This window comes from Malus domestica, chromosome 04 (genome assembly GCF_042453785.1).
Source record: "Malus domestica chromosome 04, GDT2T_hap1".
Taxonomy (NCBI): Eukaryota; Viridiplantae; Streptophyta; class Magnoliopsida; order Rosales; family Rosaceae; genus Malus; species Malus domestica.
This window is the reverse complement of record NC_091664.1, coordinates 28387932-28410228: the sequence shown is the minus strand read 5'-3', so window position 1 is coordinate 28410228 and position 22297 is coordinate 28387932. Positions and strand designations below refer to the sequence as shown.

The 22297-nt window shown below is 35.3% G+C and overlaps 3 protein-coding genes across 39 annotated transcripts; 1 reads left to right on the top strand and 2 right to left on the bottom strand.

Annotated features, from left to right (window-relative positions):
• Positions 1 to 1248: 1248 nt before the first annotated feature.
• Positions 1249 to 7565, top strand: LOC103433937 (cyclin-H1-1-like). 37 transcript variants are annotated; one of them, XM_070820823.1, is made up of 16 exons: positions 1382 to 1536; positions 1878 to 1928; positions 2294 to 2380; positions 2488 to 2600; positions 2717 to 2790; positions 2905 to 3000; positions 3091 to 3159; positions 3276 to 3317; positions 3481 to 3548; positions 3643 to 3668; positions 3818 to 3902; positions 4103 to 4191; positions 4276 to 4344; positions 5752 to 6023; positions 6228 to 6291; positions 7329 to 7565. In XM_070820823.1, exons 3-6 carry the CDS (start codon positions 2329 to 2331, stop codon positions 2930 to 2932), a joined length of 267 nt encoding a protein of 88 aa, XP_070676924.1. In that variant the 5' UTR covers positions 1382 to 1536; positions 1878 to 1928; positions 2294 to 2328; the 3' UTR covers positions 2933 to 3000; positions 3091 to 3159; positions 3276 to 3317; positions 3481 to 3548; positions 3643 to 3668; positions 3818 to 3902; positions 4103 to 4191; positions 4276 to 4344; positions 5752 to 6023; positions 6228 to 6291; positions 7329 to 7565. The 37 variants fall into 36 exon arrangements, with proteins under 37 accessions (XP_070676925.1, XP_070676919.1, XP_070676933.1 ...); XM_070820811.1 differs by having other exon boundaries at positions 1373 to 1536; positions 1862 to 1928; XM_070820829.1 differs by having other exon boundaries at positions 1373 to 1536; positions 1862 to 1928; positions 3472 to 3548.
• Positions 7566 to 10079: 2514 nt separating this feature from the next.
• On the bottom strand, positions 10080 to 10699 carry LOC103433936 (nuclear transcription factor Y subunit B-4). Its single transcript, XM_070820285.1, has 2 exons — positions 10294 to 10699; positions 10080 to 10141 (listed from the first exon to the last, which is right to left on the bottom strand). Exons 1-2 carry the CDS (start codon positions 10697 to 10699, stop codon positions 10080 to 10082), a joined length of 468 nt encoding a protein of 155 aa, XP_070676386.1.
• A 6326-nt stretch (positions 10700 to 17025) lies between these two features.
• LOC139195369 (probable methyltransferase At1g29790) lies at positions 17026 to 19676 on the bottom strand. The gene is made up of 2 exons (XM_070820809.1): positions 19346 to 19676; positions 17026 to 18620 (listed from the first exon to the last, which is right to left on the bottom strand). The coding sequence occupies exon 2, from the start codon at positions 18540 to 18542 to the stop codon at positions 17133 to 17135; it is 1410 nt and encodes a 469-aa protein (XP_070676910.1). The 5' UTR covers positions 18543 to 18620; positions 19346 to 19676; the 3' UTR covers positions 17026 to 17132.
• Between the last annotated feature and the right edge of the window lie 2621 nt (positions 19677 to 22297).

Here is a 22297-nt window from a genome sequence, read left to right as displayed (position 1 = left end):
ACCGAACAATTTCTACCCTTTAGAGATGCTTTCGACAAGTATATTGCACTCCCTAATCCAAACCAACTTTCAATGGTTGGAACTTGTCAAAGCTAGCCGTTGGACAAAGTCATAAGCGCTGCACAAAGCATGGTGCTTCCCCGTAACCCATAAGCTAAATTGGTTAAGCAGAAACATGGAATCAAACCAGCACGGCGACACTGTTGGAGCTCTGTGCATTGAGAGAAATAAGGATAAAAGTTAAAAGCTCCCTCTCAACTTTTAACTTTTAACTTTTACCAAACGCAGTGCAAGGACTTGATTGCGTGCTGCCTCATATTGGTCTGTTTTTTTCTTCAAGTGATTTGGTTTGGTGGGTAGACAGACAAGAGAGACCCCCTCTTTCCATATCAAGAGATTCCTACTCTACGAAGATGCTTTTACTTTCTCAGGTTAATGTCGCATCGGAAGTAATTAGTGAAGTTAATTGTCCGTTTTAGTCGCATTTTATCAACAGCGTTTACTTAGGGGCATGATTAGGCTTAATTAATTCAACATCATATGGTGAGTGCAAAAGGACTTGTAGCTTGTGCGGTTAAAAGTTTTATACGTACAGTCAAGGGGTTGTGTCTTCGAATCATTCTTTTTCAATATCGGTTGCATCACAAAAGTAGAAAGAAAATTGAAAAGTTTGTTTGGCGTCAACAAAATTTACATGCAATCATGATACTAAGATAAGGGTATATTCTAAGCTTATAAGACTTGGTCAAGTGTCTTATCTTCTTCACATGACATTCAATGCTAAGTTTGAAATTCCGCCAACTTAACTCCTCAGTTATATAGCCACCTTAGCATCCCTGTCATATGGGCTTCCCTATAGATATTTTTTTTGCTTTTACATGCAATTCCTTTGTAATATTACACCTATAGGAAAACACTTCAAACTCAATATATTACAAGAAAATCCAACTTATTGTGTAACATTGAAGAAAATTCATAACTAATAATCAATCAGAGTATGACAAGTGGATTTGTCGGGGTATTTGCCTTCAAGTCATATTGGGCTTTTGTTCTTTTGAATGGGCTTATGCCTTAAAGTCATGTTGGGCCACGGGCTTCGTTGAAGAAGTTGAGGCCTTAAAAAAAACAAATCCGCACAAAATATAGGCGGGAAAGAGTGAAGCTCCGTTTGTACAAGTCCGAAATGAACGACATGTCGTTCGTATATTCCGAACAAGATAAGGATCATTGCCTTATACTTTCTTTTTTCTGCAATCCCGGAAATTCTGTGATCGTGATCGTTTATAGTATATCGTCCAATCAATTTTCGTTATTATTTATATTTAATTTTAAATTTTAAATTTTAAACCGATATACGATGAAGGCTCATATCCGGATCCTCGCTGGATTCGTTTCCCAACAGAACACCCTTTTCTCTGTATCTCTTTCCTCGATGTAACTTTCTGCAATCAACTGAGCCAGGGTTTCCGAGTTGCCATGGCCGATTTCCAGAGCTCGACTCACCGAGCCAGGTGGATCTTCACTCCCGAAGAACTGGTAATTCGTCTCCGTATTATCATTCTTCTTTGCACTTCTGATTTTTGTATTCAGCGAGGGCCTGTTTGGCTGCCGAGAAAATGAAGGAAAATTGAGTTTCTAACTTCTAGGTTAATTATTGCCACCGTTGCTCTTGGTTTCGATTGTTCCTGAAGGTGAACTGTTGCTTTTAGTTTCGTGCTGTTGAATTGGTGCCCAACTTATAAAATGGAGCAACGTAGATGAATTTAAATGGAGAAACTTGTTTGAGTTGGGATTTCAATATTTGCAAGGGTTGAAGTTGAATCGAAATGTCGTATGCTTTTTTTGATTTGATTTGCTTTAGATTTTCAATTTTATAGGCTGGTAAATACAAGGCTGCTAATCAAAGAGCAATGCAAGCATTGGAGAAGGTACGTATGGAGTCTTGCTTTCGTTGGGAGTGTGTTTATAGACCGGTATAAGTCGTTGCAAGTGAGGTTTAGTTTAATCGAAGCGTGTCATTAATATTCTTCATGCGAATGTGGTTTATAGCTGTTTGTTTAACTTATTTGCTGGTATGAGAGCGTATGTACTAATGCATCGAGTGTACCTTATTAGATAGTTTAAGGAGATGTTTACTAGCTCAGGTGACTGGCGGAGGATGTGTTGATTGAAATTAGGGCAATGTCTCAAATTATTGGTTTAAGGATATCATTATACCTTTCTACCAATGCATGTGTTTTTGTATGTCATTTGTAGTATTTCTTGTCCAAGATGTTCACATTTTGTCCCATAGGAAAAGAGTTATTTTTCTGCAAATTGGCTTGACTAATGGAAGTAGACGTTGATGGAACATTGTCATACCCGAAACCCCAAGTTAATGGTAATGTTCTTTCAAGGACCCCCTCCGTCCCTCCCCTCCCCCCGCCTTTTACACACACATAGAGGTGGGTTTCAATGGCTTTACTTTTTTGATGTCTTTAAATACAGCCGATTCCCGTCCAAAACCCATTAGCATTGAAGAGGAGCAATTTATGCGAGTATTTTATGAGAACAAAGTTCAAGAAGTTTGTACCAACTTTCACTTTCCGCATAAAGTTCAGGTATGCGGTCTCCCCTGTTGACAGAAGAAAAAATAGTAATACTAATTTAGGAAGCTTGAAACTAGAAGAATTTATCAATTTTAGCACTATCCATGTCTAATTGGTTTCATTTGCAGGCAACGGCTCTCATATATTTCAAGAGGTTTTATCTACAGTGGTCGGTGATGCAACATCATCCAAAAACTATAATGTAAGGATGCCTTATCTCCATTAAGTATCTCCGTCAATTGTCAGCATATGTGATTGTGTGAAATTTTGGTTCTTCTAGGTAGAAGTTCACTAAGATGTTGAGACATGTGCACAGGTTAACCTGTATAACCACGTATCAGTAGAGGAGCTTGGTAAGGGAATCTCACAGGATCATCAAATGATACTCAGTAATGAGATAATAATTTATCAGGCATGGTTGTGCCGCACATTTCTTTGTTGTTTTAATTTTAATTTTAATTTTTCTGTTTTCTTTGTTAAATATGATATCTTTATTTTGCAGACTTTGGAATTTGATCTTATTGTTTATGCACCATACCTCTCAATTGAAGGATTTGTCAATGATATTGAAGTAAAGTTTCTTATGGTTTTCTCTAGTGCAACTTTAATATATTGGATTTTCATAATGCACTTTTAAGTTTTCAAGTTCCTTCCATGCAATTGGTGACAATTAGTGTTGATTTCTAGGAATTCTGCAGATTAGAGGATAACCAGCTCCAATATCTGAAGGTAATTGTTGGCTTTATTTTGTATATATGGCTAAATATCGTGTTGAGTAACTGTATATGCACAGACTGAATCTTTAAAAGTCTTTCATTGTTGAGATGCTGCAATCATTTATGTTTCTTAACCAGCAACAGATATATTGATGGATGTTTTGTAGAAATTGCAGGGGCAGCAAAGACGGAAGTTGATAAAATCATGCTCACAGATGCACCACTCCCTTTCCCTCCTGGGCAGGTATGAATATGATTTGTCAGTCAAACTTCTTGCTGTTCAAGCTCAGAATTTTGTCATTAATCATGAAACGTACCCCCTTAATTTGATGCAACAGGTTTGCAGAGTTGCCGACTTTGAGAGGTTATCATTTGAACTTTAGGTTTCCTGACGTTTTTGTTAAGTTTTTTTGGTTCCTGTATGGTTCTACATATGCCTCCCCCACACCTTCTGTATTGGGTTTGTTGTTGTACTACACTAATAAATCTTCTTTCATGTATGCTCGTTTTCAGATACCTGAGTAGCATTCTCTCTCGGCAGAGTTCTGCGCATACTATTTCAGAGCTAGTCAAATTCCTTAACGCAATCGATTCTTGGGTATAAATTCATTGCAATCAGCATATATGTGTGTTGCAAACTCCATAGCCTCTTTGATAGCGGCACAAACGTTTGTGAAAATTGTATATCATATAGCTATGTTATTAAGTTCAGATTTTTAAGAATTTAATCTGATATTACATAGGAACGCTTCTTTTCGGTTTCATTTTCCAGTCTAATTTTCTTCATGGCTAATGTAGGCAAAAAGATACAAGTTTCCTTCGGACAAGGATCTCAAGCACATCAATCGGAACCTGAAGTCTTGTTGGGGTCTTAGTACGCATGACGAGTATGCTCCACATCTAGAAAAAATCACGTTTAATCTGTTGCCCTTTTCCTTTTGTATCAATGCCATACATTGACTGCTTTTCAGGAGCAAGAAGCGGGATAAGAAATCAAAGCACAAGTCGAAAAGGAGTTCAAATGAAGCACAAACTTAAAAGTATGCCCCTTTTCTATACTGTTGTTTCAACTGAAGTTCTATTGCGGGTTTGGCTACGGTTTGGTGGCTTAGTTTTGTAAGACCAGCAGTTATTCCATTTGCTGCATCATGAAATTTGATTTTATCTCGGTTTTCTGGGTAATTTCTTGTTCTTGTCCGTCCCTTAGGTACCGTTTGGTACATGGGACGGGACGGAACGGAGTGGGACGAGATGTTCCGTTCTACGTTTGGTGCGCCTAAAACGGGTGGAATGTGTTGTTCCACGGGACGAATTTTAGATGAATTTTCATTCCGCCTCACCTCCTGAAACGACTCGTTCCACATCTGTGGAACACAAAATTATAACATCTCCGTCTCCTTCTTCTTCCTTCTTGTTTCCATCCGAGGGCATCTTTGCTCATTCTCTGTTCCGTCTCGTCCTGTTTTGTCTCGTCCCATTCCGTTCCGTCTGCATACCAAACAATACCTTAGGGTTTGTGACACACACGTAGTATGATACACTGCTGTTGGAGTTTAAACAGATGGAGATACCCAAATATATTTTCTCATTGTGCTCACCCTTTGTCTGGTTTCAGGTTAATTACCTCGATTTTAAAATCATTAAAAGCGTTTTTAGTGAAAATATTTTTAAAAGCAATCCTAAATAAAAATGTTAGTAAATCCTGGAAAAACACATAAAGTGCTTCATGAAAGAAGCACAGAATTGGTGCTTCTTGTGAAAAGCATTTAAAGAGCTTTTGAAATCCAAAAATATTTTCTCTAAAAACGTTTTCAATCATTTTAAAAACACATCCAAACGATACGGTAATCTTTTCATTTTTTTGATATTTTTGTTTGTACTCCATTGTCAAATCAATCTAATTTGTGGCTTGGAGTTTGAATGGGATGAAGAGTTTATCTGAGAGACCATCATTATTTTACAGCAGAAACCATCTTCCATTATATTGGACAAAATTCATGTTTTCAGTAAAGGTTGCAATTTTTGGTAACGGCCCTTGGGACTAATGAATTCACAAACTACTCCTCGATTACGTGCGGCTAGACTAACGGCCGTTTGATAGTCATTTTGCTTTCAGTTTTTTGTTTTCATTTTTTTTTTAAATCTGTGAACTTTTTTGGTAGTTTCTTTTAGTTTTCAAAAAAATGGAAAGTAAAAATTGAAAAACCAAAATTTGAAAAATAAAAAACGTAGCTTTAGTTGAAAAGAGGAAAGTAGTTACTAAAGAAGTAATTTTTTTTTTTAAATTGAAAAAAAAAAGGAATTGAAAACAAAATTGTTATCAAACGGGTTTAGGATTGAAAGTACGAGATTTAAGAGTTATAGTAGACGTACCATTGAGAATGAATACGTACACGTGTTGTATCGGAGTTTGTATTTTGGGCTCACAGTTTAGTATGGGTCTCCAGGCATCACCAACCCAATTGAACCGGGTCCAGCATTGAATTGGGTCGGGTCGGGTCGGGTTTGGGTAGGTGGAAGACATTGTTGCTCCTGAGACAGACACGACGACCCCGACAAGTAGAAACGACGCCGTCCAACGTTTCATCTCCTTGTTACTGCCCTCTGCTACACCCTGAGAAGCAGAAAGAAGGGGATTCAAAAGTCGAAAGCTTCAATGGCGTGCCTTGTCTCGACGACCCTCTCTCTCCCTCTCTCTGCTTCCCATAGCTTTGAAAAGGTAAGTCCTCAATCACCCAGCTCTCCTTCTACATAAAAACCCTAGCTTTTGTTCTTCAATTTTCTCTGAAACCACCAAAAAATCCTGTCTTCATTTTCTCGGAAACCAAACAGGAAGTAAGATCTCTCATGCATTTTTCATTACTGTAAAATGTAGAATGCGGTACTTATTAATGCTTTTTTATTTGTTATTGCAACCAAACAGGGAATAGCTCCAAGAAGATTATCACTGGTGGTCAGACTTTCAAACCAACCAATTTCAGAAACAGGTTTTATTCTTCAATCTCCTCTCTCAATTTCCAGTTATGTTATTATCCTGTTTAATTTTCAGTCATATTCGAAATCCGCTTTGAGTTGGATTTCATTCAGAAGAACTCATGGTTGTCCAAAGAAATTTGCTTAAAATCGCGTTAAAATGTTCAACCTGTCTTTTCGTATCTAATTACGCTCGATCACTGATTCGTGCTAGTGATGTATGAAACTTATACCCTGCTTGATCTTTACCTCGTCCAGAAATTTGGTTTGCTAATAGCTGAAAGCAGGGCTACCTTGTAGTTGTTGTACTAAACCCAATCCGTATGATTTGAATGAGTTTTTTCATAGTGGAATGAATCAATCAATTCTAATGTTGGATTCTGGTCACTCGGCGTGTCCACAGTATTTGTTGTCTTATAAATATCAAAAGAAGAAACTTAATGTGGCATCTTTAGCGGAAGTAATTGTACAACCTTGAGTTTTTATGTTGCTTCAGAGGGTGGAGAGAAGAAAAAGATGATAGAAAGAGATGGACGGAACAAAAAACCCAAAATATATAATTCACTCGTAGACATTTACAAACCAAGGTTTTTGCAAGGCAAGAAACCTGATATTCATCAAACTGTTTCCTGCATTCTAGAGAGTCTGAAACTTGATATTCTATTGAATCTATTTCTTCCTTGAGGATATAATGGCCTATTTTCTAGAGGACGATGAAATACGATGATCTTCATCTGCATTCATCATTATGTTCAAATTGTACATGAGTATGCTGTGTTTTCAGGAAGTTAGTGTTTCGTTCGATAGTATGTTAACTTAATATAACAGATTAGGAAAGAAAAGAAATTTTTTTTTTTTTAAAAGGAGAGAAAATGCGGAAAAAAAAAAAAACAAAAAAGGTTTCTTCTTCGATACTTGAATGGCATTCTATTTTGTTCATGCTAAACTGTCAAGCCTATCAAGATGTTAAGCGTTAGGGCATTTTCATTGAACCCTCATACATTATTGTTCCTCGCTCTGTTTAAGCTAACTGTATGAATTACCTTTGCAGCTGCAAAGCCTTCCGCCTCCAGCAGTACAAATAAAGCCATGTCAACTTCGAATCGGAGTTGTCAAGATCATCTTCGGACACCCTCAAAACTTCTTTTTGAAATTATGTCTTGTTATAGGAATGTACACTCTCGTAGCCACACGATCATATTTGGTTTTTGGGTTGGACCTGATATTGATGATGGTTGGGGCTATGTGGAAGCTTTTGTTAATCCAATCACTTGAGTACTTTTCGCTATTCCATGTTCTCTCGCCATGTTTTCTGGGATATTTCACTGATTCATTCAAAAAACAGTTCTTACGTGTTAACAACGGCCAAAATGTCGGTGTTAACAACGGCCAAAATGTCGATGAAAACGCGTAAAATCTGTTCAATTTTGATATGTGAGGCTCAAAAACCAGCAAGGTACATAAGAGCAAACATTGGCCGGAATCGTGCGGGAAGCTGGTGTAGGCTGCTGCCTCAGAAACGTAGTCTCTGATGTTGTTATGCTGTTTCTCAAAACTTGACATTGCATTTTTGGAGTGAATTAACAATGTTTTATGGATCATTCATTAGTAGGCAAACAATGGACCATTGCGGTTATTAATCCTAACAAGATATTCAGCTTTGGAACTGTCTCTTTTTTAGGAGACTGCACGTTAACTCTAATTTGGTCACCTTTTTCTTACGTAAAATTGAGCAGCTGCAACTCACATGGATAACCCCTAAACCCTTATTACACACGGCCCTCCTCTCGCTTTGCACTTCCAGACAATCTCAGAGTTGGTGTACATCAAAGAGGAAAGAAGACAAACTAAGAATTGACCCAAAACTCATTCAGCGGCTATATGAGCCTTGAACAAGGTAACTTGAGTCCACAAATTCATGCAATTGTGAAATGACAACAAATGCATTGAGAACTGATCCTTTTAGAATTGATTGGGCATCAAACTTCAATGAAAATTCATTGTCGCCAATATGTCATCTGATATTGTAATTTAATTAGAAGGTTTACGAGTAAAACCATGGCATAGTACGTTGTTACTGGGATTCTTATTCCTTTAATTTACCAAAAGAGTTCATATATGAACTTCTTTAATGATATGGTGAGACAAATGAGAGAGAGTTTGTGATGGTTGATGAGTGGTCCCCTAGCCATATGACCTCATAACTAGAAACCCTAGGGAGCATGTTGAGCCCTAACTCTGACAGCTTCTAATCTTTTACTGGAAGTTTACCCTAATCCATAATTCCAGAAGCATTTAGTAAATTATATTAAGCATGCTTGAGATTCTATTGGACCACTTTAATTTCACGGTAACTCATGTTATCTAAAGCCACAAAAGATTAGTGGTCCTAATCTAGGGTTAAGAGCAAACCCTATACCTAGTAATGCATAGCTGCATTGTAAATTCAGTATACTTGTATTCGATTCTTAATGACTAATCTGCTATTGTGTATATACGAAAAAAGCTTCACTTTGATATTATTTAGGTTTTGTACCATTTCGTTTTTGGTTTTTGAGTTTTCATTTTTTGTGTCTGAGATATAAGGAAAGTATACATACATGGTGAAAATGAGATAAGGAAGAGTGATGAGAGAGAAGAGAAGAAATAGATAAGAAAGTGAAAACAACTTACAATAGTTTTTGGTTTTTGGGGTTTTGTTTTCATTTTGTATCCCATTCCTTATCTGTTCTTCTACATCTCTCTCATCATTCTTCATCCTCCTTCTTCATCGTTTAGTTTTATGTATTTCCAAAAGTGAAAATAAAAAACAAAAAACAAAATGGTTATCAAATAGACCTTTGGTTTCGTGGATATGTTTGGTTGTGGACATGCTAGTTATTCAGTTCAAGTTCTTTATATCATCAGTTCAAGTTCTTTATATCATCAAATCATGCATAATCAGCTTGTAAATATTTGGCATTGTTTACAGACAAGTATACTGTAATTGCAAATCTCCAAGAACACCTATATATGGTTTAGGAGGAAATTTATAAGATAGATAAGGGCATGAGATTAGTTCAGTTTATAAAATATATATAGTTATGGAGGAAATTTACAAGACTCCATTTGGATTGGATAATTCCAAAGAAAGAATTTGGATGACATGAAGATAATTTGATACAAAAACTAGAGAAAATATTAAATTAAATTTGAAAATACATAACTAGATGTAACAAACATTTGAAATAGATTTTAAATCAATTGAAATCTACTTTATTTCTTTGTTTTTACCGTTCTTTCTTCTGTCAAAATCTATGAATTGTAAGAGTATAAACAAACAATTTTACCTCATAATGCTGTCTAAATCCTTAGATCTGAAGTCATTTTGTCCAAATTAGCACTAACAAATGAATTAAAAGAAAGAACAGAAATTCTTAATCCCAATCATATACGTACGTACGTATGGCTCAGGTATTTGTTTTTTCTTTTTCAGATTGATAAACAGGTCAGATTTAATGAAGAGAAAATCGAATAGGATTTTTTTTTTCAGTATCCTTATGGTTTGACACAGTTTCATCATCTGATTACTTCTTCTGAAACCCTTAATACATAGTTAAACGCAGCTCCGTTATATTTTTTCTCATTATCCAAAACCCACTCTCTCCTTAACTAAGAAAAAAAAAAAGAAGGAAAGAAACTAAAACGGAAAACACAAGATTGAAGAGATCGAATAGATGAAAGCATGAATATTTGAGTAGAAAGTTACATAACGTTAACTTAATTTACCTCAGACTAGCAAGTAAATTAAGTCAGTTGATACCTAACCTGATAGTCCACTGACAGCAGAAGTGCAGGCATATCTAATGCCGGCCAAACTCAAAACTGTCAAACATAGAGAGAGGTATGATGAAAAATCTGACCTAAAAGATCATCTGGAAGCTTTTAAGTTTCAGATGAAAATTTATTTGGTTCCAGATCCCATCGTTAATGCATTCTTGATCAAGGTCATGGCTTGGTAATAAGGGAGTTGTCACCTTTCTCAAGCACCCGAAACTCCAGATTTGAAGTCTGAGTTTGCTCCCTTACTTGCAGGCCTCCATGACTTGTAATATTTGCCGTGTTTTGGTTGTTGTTAGCAGCAGCTTTGTCTCTTTCAGTTTCCCTATATTTATGCAAGTACCTCATAGCAGCCTGGGCATAGTTATCAAACCCTAGAGCACTCAGAGCCCAACAGATGTCGTCTCCATTGACGGTCTTGCGATTCTCCTTGTGACACTTGTCAGAAGCCTCGCCAGTCACAAAACTTAGGAACTCAGTTGCACATTCTTGCATTGTTTGTTTCGCCTCCTTGGAAATTTTGGCTCTTGGGGGAAGAATTTGCTTCATGATTCGACCCACGTTTGCAATTGGGAGCATCCCATCTTGTTCCTGATCAACCATGTTGATTGATTGATCCATACAATTAGATTTTGGAGGAGTTGACTGATCTTTTCTGACACAGACACGTTGCTCTGTATCAAAACGCACACTTGTATTTTTATATATAGATGTTTACCTATATGTATGTGTATGTGTATGTACGTATGTGTCGATGTCACAAGTCATGCTACAAGTATTAATTAACTCTGTAAATCTTTTAGTATTTGATGATACATACCCTAGCTATTTTATAAAATAAAAATATTCATTTGTTTTAACTACTAATCAAAATTTTGAAATTTAAGTGAATTGTTACTAACAAATTCCAACTTGTCCAAATATCATGATGGTCAAACTAAAGCTTAAGATGACTTTTAGAGCAATTCCACCAATTCAAAGGGCAAAAGCAAGGGCTTCCCAATTAATTGCCCTTTACCTCAAAAACCACCTCTAGTGGGCAAAAAGGAGGGCAATTGGTGGGCTACGCTAAACCCACCCAATTGCCCATGCAATTTAACGTCAGCCACGTATCTCTTTTTTTAGTGTCTGACGCGTGTATTACACGTGTAAGGAAGAAGAGTGGCCGACATTATATGTTATTGTAGGCCTCACTGCAGTAGCTCCAACAAAAGAGCCAAACGACTCTATGACGTGTCGCGATGAGAGTCGTTGGATTTCAACGGCTTGATGATCTAGACCGTTGGAAAAAATTCAAAAAAGTTACTAGTGTGCCTCGTGGCATGTTCTGATGCATCTGATTACAAATGAGTAGAGAAATCAACTGCCAGGATTAATCCAACGGTTTTAAATTAGAAAAAAAATAGAGAAAAAATAAGATTTTTTTTTTATTCTATAAATACCCAACTATCTTCTTCATTCCCCACACCACAACTCAATATTTATTTTTACTCAAATCTCCTATATTTGTTTTCCACTTTCTAAATCCTTTTTTTTCCCAAAAATAAATAAATAAATAAATAAATGAGAAGACAAATTGGTCGATCAAAGAAGACGTTGATTTGCTTGAGTATTGGGTGCGTGTTACTCATGACCTAGTCATTGATGACAATGTAACAAATGTGGAAAAAGATTCATGTACAATTTGTCGAGCAGATTCAAGGCACATCCTAGACCGAGCAATCTTTGTCGAGTAGGTACAAATATCTACATAAAACATTGAAATCTTGGCGAGAAGCCCTAAAAAAAGCAGAAGCAATTTATCAAAGTGGCATAGTCTAGCCAATGAGGTAATAACATATTATTATTAAGAAATTTCAAATGTAAGTAATTAGTATTCGGACATTTTGGTAATTAAAAGTAATCATTTGATTATGTAATTTGTTATGTTGTTTAAGAATTCTTTATTCAGCAACTACAAGAACACATGTGGTTCAATCTTCGGAACAATAATAAATCATTCACAAAGCACGAATGTTGGAACGTCATGAAGTATACTCTGAAAAACAAAATTGTGTCATACGTTGGATGCCCTAGCACCATGCATTGGATGCCATAGCTTGTAGGCTACCAAGAATAATATTGTTTCAGTATCGTACTAGGTAATAATGCTATGCTTTGCTTTGTATTTGAAATTAATTTAATGGAGTTAAACAAGAAGTTTTAATTTCAAACAAACTTACAAAGTTCACACTTAAGCACACTTACAAGGCATAAAAAGTAAAAACAAATATATTTGTATATAGTCATCACCCTTACCCTCGCCTAACAAGTGAACTTGTACAAAGGCAATTAATTACTTTTCAGGAGAACAGTTACATGCCCTTGCCCTTGTCCTCCTCCGTGGAATTGCTCTAAAGTAAATCAATTGATCTAATTAGCAAGAAAGAGCAATTAATTCTTTACACTATTTCTACAATATTCTAGTAGCATCTGAACTTTGGAGCCGTATTTTGAAAAGGACGTGGTTTTAAACAAATGTAAACAGTACGTTTATTAAGCCAATCAAAGATATATAGTCCAACTATCTTAGAAAACTAATGAAAAATGGCTTGAAAACTTTGAATTTTAATGATAAGGACAAAATAAAGGGTAAAGTGAATAGTACCAGGATTGACTTTTTAATGTAAAAATGTGGTTTTTCGTTAAAGTGAACAGTACCGAGAGCTTTTCGTTAAAGTTTCCTAAAAAGATTTATAGTACAAGGGTCCCCACAAAACCTCTAACGCTCTCTTACTAATCTACGATTAATAAATCCTAAAGTGTTCTTGTAGTTCGTACATATCTCAGATTAGTGGATGACGTTTGTGCACGTTTCATGTTTAGGGATGGATCCAACCAAACACTACCTAAAAAGAACTGATTACTAACCTTAATTAGTGTTTGATTAGCTCATCCATTAGGTTTAGTTATGAGTTTGTCACTCTATTTGGTGACAAACTGGCAATGCATTTCCTTAATTTCATATGTGAATCATGCAAGTATTAGGTTTTGGTCAAGTCCATCCTCCAACTCAATTGCTTATGGATAAGGTAAGATCATGTAAGACCTAATTGGTAACCTAACTACGCCTTATTTACTAATCTAATTTGGATTACTATTAATTAGATACCATATTTCGTGAGATAAAACTTCAACCATACACTAAGGTGTCTACAAAAAATAAAATAAAAAATAAAGTTTTAACGAAACACTTCAGATACTGGTTATTTTTAATGAAAAACCACATTTTTACTTTTCTCTAATACTATTCACTACACCTTTATTTGTTTTTTCTTAATTAAAATTTTGAACTTTTAGTTTTTCTATTTAAAAAAACATTAACAATAAAAGTAAAAGTAATAAATCCAAAAGGGATAAATCACCCACATCACCACATTCAAGGAAAGAGTCAAGAGATAGTGCGTAAGATCACAATAACCAAAACCCTAAAGTAACCATAACTCTAAACCATCGCACCTTGCCTTAAATCATTATAACTTCTTACATTATCCAATTCCATATGCATGTTTTAAGAAGTATATGATCTTGTTTCAAACATATATAATATTGCTACTTTAGGTTGCATTTTGGAAGAACTTTTTGTAAGATATAACTAGCTAGTTAAGCAAAGTGAGGTAAGTATAAATAAACATTTTAATTTGTTAAACCATCCACAAACATGCTTAATTACTTTTTACATTGCACGACCATCCACATTATCACTAATGCATACCCAAATTAGAAGTTAAACCGTTCCATAATTCCATTGTTTATTCAGCAATCGAGATATCCGATCTTCATTAGACTGGTTAATAGAAAACTCAATCTTTCCTTATCAAATGAGATGGGATTATGCGTATGGGTAATGCTATAAAGATTAAATTTGAAGACAAAATTTTGAAAACTAAAGAACAGGGAAGTTGATGATTTGTTGATTACTTAAACGTTGATAAATGTGCTTATTTTTATTGATGATACATCATTTAGTTTCCAAATTTAGTTTCTCTAACATTACTCTATGCGTATAAAGCATATATGCTTTGAATTAAATATGAACCAAGTTGCATAAAGGTTCTTTAATTTCCATTAAACATATCTAGGCTTTGAAAAATTAATTATTAGGTTACTAATCCTAGTGCACGAACGATTTAGTAATAAACAAATGGGGATGAGTGGGCACAACACATGAAACATAAAATAAAACCCATAAATACTTGGAAGTCTTTTGAGAAAATTTTATTTTCATATTTTATACAAGAGATATTTGAAAAGAAAGATACGAATTCGTATTGGGAATAAATTCCACTTTGATGGAAGAAGAAACTTTTGTATGTGAGTAATTCGACTATTTTTCATATTGTCAATTAGTTTTATGGTAAAATCCCTAACTTTCTTTATTATATCAAATCAGGTTATCCAACATATGAAGCTTAACGGCTACACGTGTTCCACGTCATCCCGCTGTGTTATCCATATATTAGATTTGAAAATCCGTCACACATGATGAGATGTGTTAAAAATGAATTTCACATTGGTGGAATAGAGGACCTTGCATGTGTTTATAAGTAATTGAACTATTTCTCATATTACTAATTAATTTGATGATAAAACCCTAACATTTTTCAATTCAAAACTTCTAATGCAACAAAAATGCTCTTAACAAATTGCGCTGAGCGAGTTAGAAGAATAAAACACTTTGTGTACCTTCCCTCTTTTTGTAGGGCATAATCCAACTTTGTTAGTTTCAAAAAAAAAAAAAAATCCAACTTGTTTTGATTCTTTTCATTATATTCTTTTTTACCTTACTATTGATGGGCGGCATCTGACCAAATAAAAATTCTCATAGGCAGGAAATGAAGGAGTACTTGTATGGAAAGTGATGGACATTGCTTTAGAGCGAAATATTATTCCTTGATGTCCATCAAGAACAAATATTGTGCACTTAGCTACGACATAGCAAATTGACATCCTTTCTATGTTACTGAGTTCGGATCGGTGGACTCAGATATTCGGATTACTTATTTTAAATTTTACATTTTTTTTCTTTCTATCTCATTGTCTTACTTCACACAAATCCCTTTCTCTCCTCTATGAACGGCCCAAATGTTTGAGTATGATGACTTCGAACTTAAAAATCCCGAGAGAATCTTGATTCCTACCTAGCTAACAAAAAATAGACGTAGATATGTGTACTATATATTCTAGCTAGATCAAATATTCCAGCCAACAAGGGATATTTTTATGACATACTTTTGTGATAATGTTCTACTGTTCTTTTAACAAGATGACATATAGATACACATTCTTTCTAAACTAATATGATTTACGAAAATAATAATTCACAATTGGACGTTTTTTTCCTTTTTAAGTACGTATATAGCTCGACAAAAAAATTTATTGGTACTGAAGGAGGCTTAATTTCATAGGTGTAACTTTCTACTCGATACTCCAGAAAATAATAATTCGCAATTGGAGGTTTTTATCTTTTTTACATGATTCATTTAATTCTCTTGATTGTAATTACACTTTGTTGCAGTAAAACTCCAGATAGAAAGTCAGAAGTCCCCTTCTAATAGTTCAAGCACCGATATTGTCTTCAATTCAACCGTTTAATAGACCAACGAGTGTGAAATTAGCACAAAAGACTTGGATAAGATTAGAAATAAAACCACTAAGTATATATTATACTTTATTGTGTCAAATCTTTATGGCATGGAATGTTGGACAGTGAAAATTATACTTAGTATAAACCATTCAGTATAAATTATACTTTATGGCATGAAATGTTGAACGGTGAAATATCAACACGTACATAAAATGAATGTAATGGAGATGAGAATGCTTCGTTGGATATGTGGGCACACGAGAAATGATAAGATTAGGAATGAAGATATCTGAGGTAAAGTAGGAATAGCCGAAATTGAAGGAATGGTGAGAGAAGATCGGTTACGGTGGTTTGGGTATGTGAAATGAAGGCTTACAGACGCTCCGGTTAGAAGATGCGATTACATGACAGAGGTTCAAAGTCGAAGGGGTAGATGACCCAAGAAGACTTTGGAAGAGACTCTAAGAAAAAACTTGGAGTACTTGGATCTACAGAAGATATGGCACATAACCGAACGCAATGACGTTCTAAAATTCATACAGCCAACCCTACTTAGTAAAAAAAGTCTTTGTTGTTGTTGTTGTTGTTGTGTCAAATCTTTGATGTAGGACTTTGTGTACTCTTCAACGAGAAGGTCTTCTGTACGTGTGTCGGATTAGGGGGGTTGTGGCACAGGATGGAACCAACAGTAGATCATGGTTAGCACGACAACTCATGGGAGTGGGATAGGGGATGTATTTTGTGTTTTGATCTGCATGGACACGTAGTTCAGTTGCAGTCGCACTCCGAAATTCTCCTCTTGAACATATTGTGCTCGAATGTGGGATTTGGTTTGTTATCAACAAGCCCAAAACGAAGTTAAACATGGGTTGCAAATTTGTTTAGGGATAAAATGGGTTGCGGCTTGGTTTGAAGCCTGCACTGATAAGTCCAGGAGCTGAGAGTCTCAGCTGTGCTTTTCTAGCCTGGTTTGTACCATTGTCTTTGGGCCTCATTTAGCTTGGGGTCTTAGGAAAAAGAAGGGATTTAGGCAGATAAGTCCAGGAGCTGAGAGTCTCAGCTGTGCTTTTCTAGCCTGGTTTGTACCATTGTCTTTGGGCCTCATTTAGCTTGGGGTCTTAGGAAAAAGAAGGGATTTAGGCACCATATTTATGTATTTCATTTCAAACTGTATTTTACAATCTTTTGTGTGATAACAATGGAGTTTAGGAGACTAAAAGCCTCATGGTTTCATGTAAATTGTTGAACTCGAAATGAAAACCTTTGCTGGAGAGAAACACTCTACGCAGCAGAGCTAGCTCAGTTGTCACTAATGAATTCATAACTCATGTTATTAGCCAAAATGTCGATTACGAAAACAAAGACGATCACATTAAGTGAAAAGCTATTTTCTTGGTACAAAACATGTAACTATATCGCTCTTGGAGGTTTCTCCAACAGTGCAGAAAAGTAAACTTCATCCTTTGATTTAGGAGAAATAGCCCACTTGTGTTTCTTGTACCTCAGCTGCAGAAACATGTACATGAAATCATCCAAATCCTTTCTAACACAGAAGAACCGGTCAATCCATAACAATGCGCCTGGCCTCAGAATTCGATCCCAATCAAACAGGATAAAATCCAAAAGTTGCAGGTCAATCCAGCCGTCTAGAAATCCACTGGTGTGTATCATGTCCATTGTGTTGTCGAAGAATGGTAGGCGTTGATTCAATGTTACAAACAATGGAATCAAACCTCTCAGTGCAATCATCTCGTTGAAAGGCGCCTTGAGGTTAAGAGCAGTAGAGACTACTGTAATGTTATGTTCTCTCATCCTTGCAGCGAAACTTCCAGTGCCAATGCCAAAGTCGAGACCAATCCTCATCTCCCCGGGCTTAATGGTCAAAACATCACTGATCAGAAAATCAACGGAAAGTGAGCTATTTGTAACCCATTTAAGCTCTTCCTTCTCCATTTCGAAACACCCGACACACTTGAAATAACCCCTCTTGGTGTTATTTCCCATCAAGCACTTAAAGTTCCTGCACTGATAATTGCTCCACCGCACATTTCTGTCATCCGGCAGTTTCCAAAGAGACTCATTGATGGGGTAAGGCTTCTGGTAGACCATTGAGGCCCTTGTCAAGCACCGCCTCCGAGGCAGAGGATCACAACCGTTAAGCATCAGCTTCTGAGCCAAGTTCCAATCATCGTTACAATAAGACCCGATGTCATAGCTCATGTACTCTTCCAACTCTTTCTTGTATAACACACAAGCATGTCCGATTGTATTGTATATCCTTTCTGTTCCATATATATTAAGCTTCCCGGTTCTACTCTCCTTTGGGGTTATATACTTCCTTATCTCTTCAATCACAAAAGTGTTAATCAAAGGCTCCTCTTTCATCGTTGAGTTATGAATACCTTCACCTTTAGGTAACCGAATCAGCCTCAGAGAAATGTGAGCGGCATAAAGAGGCCTGATTACTTCCTCCTCCAGATACTTCTTGTACTCGAATTTTGTAATGTTAGCTGTACGTAAAGTCTCTTTGTCCTTGTCCATTTGCTGGACAGCTGACTCGAGCTTTTCTTGTAAGCTTTCCAATTTATTTAGAACTTCCCCTACTCGATCAGACAAAGCTTTTATGTCAAACCCTTCGTATGCATCCTTGACGCCAGTAAATTGTCGGCATATATCTTCATTGTGGAAGAAAAACCCAGCAGAGTAGAACTTGACGAGACCGCATATGCTGAAAATTATAACAAGGCCTCCCAGTAGAAACTGAAGCCAACCCATTGATTTATTACCAAGCCTACATTTCGGATGACACAACCTCGCCATCCTGAATTAAGCACGAAACTTCCAACTTTCCTTCTAACCAACCACTAATTCTGTACTTCCTTGTCTCGGATTTCCAACCTAGTCAAAAAACCAAATCACAATGATTACGAAATGATCTGAATGTAAAATGTTCTGCACAAGCCACAATCGAACTTCCACATCTAAAACAACGTATCATTTTACCAAGAAAATGTAGGAACAGAGAATGGATTACTAATACTAAGCCTCCATATCAAATTTATCATGCTCAAGGAGAAAATCCAAGATTCGGTTGTGTGTATATCTCGCAACATGAGTCAGATTTTACAGCAATGGATAATTTTCTCTTGCGATCAACAGAAGCATACCATAAACATATGAAATTTCTCCCAAACTTCACAGAGGAGCCAATTGCCGTTACCACCGTGTGAATTAGTTCTAAATATACCATTTCATTCTCAAAAACCAAAACATAAACACATGTTAAAAGACTCAGAATTCCTTTCATTTCCTCAGATTTTCTCAGCATCCAAACAACATCTTACAAAGGAAAGATATAGTCGAAGCTGAAAACAAGCTACGTAAACCATAACTGAAATATATAACCCAAATTTAAACATAGCCAGCACCAGAATCTCCAGAAGCATGCATCAAAACTAAAGCCAAAACATCAAACACAAGTTAAAAAGACTTAAAAAGTTCCTTTCTTTTCCCTCAGATTTTCCCAGCATCCAAACAACATCTAACAAGAGAAACATAGAAAATGAATCTGAAAGCAACCCACTTAACCATAAATTAAACAAACATTCCAAATTTAAACTTACCCAGATAAAGAATCTCCACCAAACTGAAGCCAAATCAATCTTCCTCTGCACAAACTTGACATATCTTATAAACCCAAAATCTGAAAGATAAAAAGATTGGATCTTGCAGTAATACTTCAAAATTACTCCAAATAATACATTTCCCAATTGAGCAGTAAGAGCTGTAAATTACTTATTTTTCAAGCTTACCAAACTCACGAAATCCACAAAATTCCCCACATTTTATTCTCTTTTGAATTATTTAATTAATTTAGCTGCATTTTTCTTACTCAACAGGCTTTGAAGCACGAATCTCCAGAGGAAAAATGCTGATCATAAACAAATTTATATCATTAAATACTATATCTTTTGCACACTTATTTGTTTAATATATTAATTTCAGACAGAAAACAAATTTATATAATTAAATACTAAATCTTTTGCACCCCTTGTTGTTTAAATATAGAGCAAAGACTAAATTTATAAATTAAATTTGCAAACTAAATGATGTGTCATCAATAGTAAATGAGCACGATTATTAACATTTAAGTAATAATTCAATCATCAACTTCTATATCATTTAGTTTACAAAATTTAGTCTACAAATTTTGTTTTCCTAACATTACTCTTAAATATATTAAAACAGTAACCAATTATTTGGACTAAAATTGACAAACAATGAAATATGGTTATTGATGATTGAATTATTACTTAAACGTTGATAACGTGAGCATTATGTAAATTTGGTTATCAAGTCGAATTGAATGAATAAGTTAAAAAAAAAACCAATAGACAAAAATTAACAAGAACACTACCATAAAAAATTAATATGCTTAGGATTATCTTAAACTAAAGGAGCTGACTTTGCAAATGTGCTGATCTGGAGCTCAGAGAACAGCGTTGACCAGATGATAGCGGTGGGCCGGGTCAACCCGATTAGGGCCGGTTTAATTTCCATGGAAATGGAGAAGGCAAGAACCCTAAAAAGGCGCGAGAGGAGAGTAACGTGACGTCGTTTAGTCACATGCACTGCCGTTTGCTGAGGTCGGGATATTACTGTAGCTGTCGTGTGACCTAACGGTAAAACGGTTAACGAAGTTATCGTGTTAGGGATGATCTTTTCGAATTTGAATTTATTTATGTTTTCATTTAGGGTTTATCCATTGTGAAAATTGTGATGCTAAAGACTATATACTTAGAGAGATTTTCTTAGTACTCGTAATACAAACACATATTTCATATGCTATTATACACGTAGAAGGACATTTAGAAATTTTTTTCACTCCGCTTGTGTAATAACCTAGGGCATATCATTCCGTGTTTCAGGTACATAAACGTAATGTTAGAAAGACTAAATTTGTACAAATTTTTTTTACAAACTAAATGATGGTCACTAGTAAGAAATGAGAACGTTATCAACGCTTATGTAATAATTCAATCATCAACTTTTATGTCATTTAATTTATAAAATTATTTATAAATTTCGTCTCTCAAATATTACTCATGACGTAAATATTTGACAAAACTTGAAGTCTCAATGACCAATCTCCAAACTATTCATATCGATAAGCTTCTCCATGTCTTATTCTTCATGTCGTTTTGAAGTGAAGGAACATGATTGATTTATGAGGTAGGTTTTAGGTTTTGCATAATCACATACAGATGATATAGGTTTGTAGTCATGCTTCATACTTGGCAAACAAACGTGTCAACTCTTCAGCATAAAAAAGTATCATGTAATTGCCAACACATCATATGCTTCCACTTCATGATACACATTTTGCATGTAACAGTTCTCTATTTATACACCAACCTTTAAGCATGTATTTTAAGCGCATGTGGTCCAATATCATAATGAATAAAATGTTGGGTTTCTACTCATGCATATCGGATTCAAAACTCTCTTATCCCTTACTGTTGTAATAGTTTTGAACTCTCCATCTCCCCTTGATAATAATAATTGTAAAAAAAATATTTCTTAAACACTTCCAATGATACAAAATTATAGTGACAAAGATGGCTTGAAGGGTTAGTTTAGTGGTGAGGAGAAGTGTGAGGCAATGAGTGAAGAGTGAACAGAAAGTTTGAAACCCTCACGTAATAACAAAATATCGATAAATTCATGGTTATGACAAAATTTTCAACATTAATAAACGACAATATTTTCTATTTCGCCAACATTGTTGATATTTTTCTAGCACCTCTATTACTTTTGGTCTTAGTTTTCTACAAAAAAATGCGAAGAAGACTAAATTTTTAGATTATTTTTTGTAGACTACATGATGTGACGATTAATGGCTAGACTTCTAATTTAACATCATATGGTTTGCAGGATATAGTTTAAAATTTTAATCTCTCTACCATCACCCATTTTTCACTTCCGCTTGCTAAATGGGTATTTCCATAAGATCGACTTGAGGTGGTTTAAAATAATTTATACTATGCTTATACCAAACATGTTCTTATGAGAGTCGAATATATATGAGGACATGAATAAGTTCTAGTTTGTTTTATTCCAAAGAAAGCGTCATAATTTGAGTATTTCAATTCATTACAAATGGACAATGACGTAATTTCTTAGTTCCCATTTACACAAGTTTGTTCGAAGTTTATCCATGTTTTTTTTGTTTGTTTAAACTTAACAAATTTACGAGATTTGAATCCAAATATCATTTTGGTTCTAATTTCTTTCTTTCACATGTTAAATGAGCATTTGAGGATTAAGTTAAGGTTGTTCAACTAGTCCTTACTTTAACAGCGTCTTTCTTCTTAACTTTGTAAGAGGTCACAAGTTTAAATCTCCACTCTTCACTAATAACAAATTCTTTGTTTAAACTTAACAAATTTACGAGATTTGAATCAAATATCATTTTGGTTATAATTTCTCTCTTTCACATGTTAAATGAGCATTTGAGGATTGAGTTAAGGTTGTTCAACTAGTCCTTACTTTAACGGCGTCTTTCTTCTTAACTT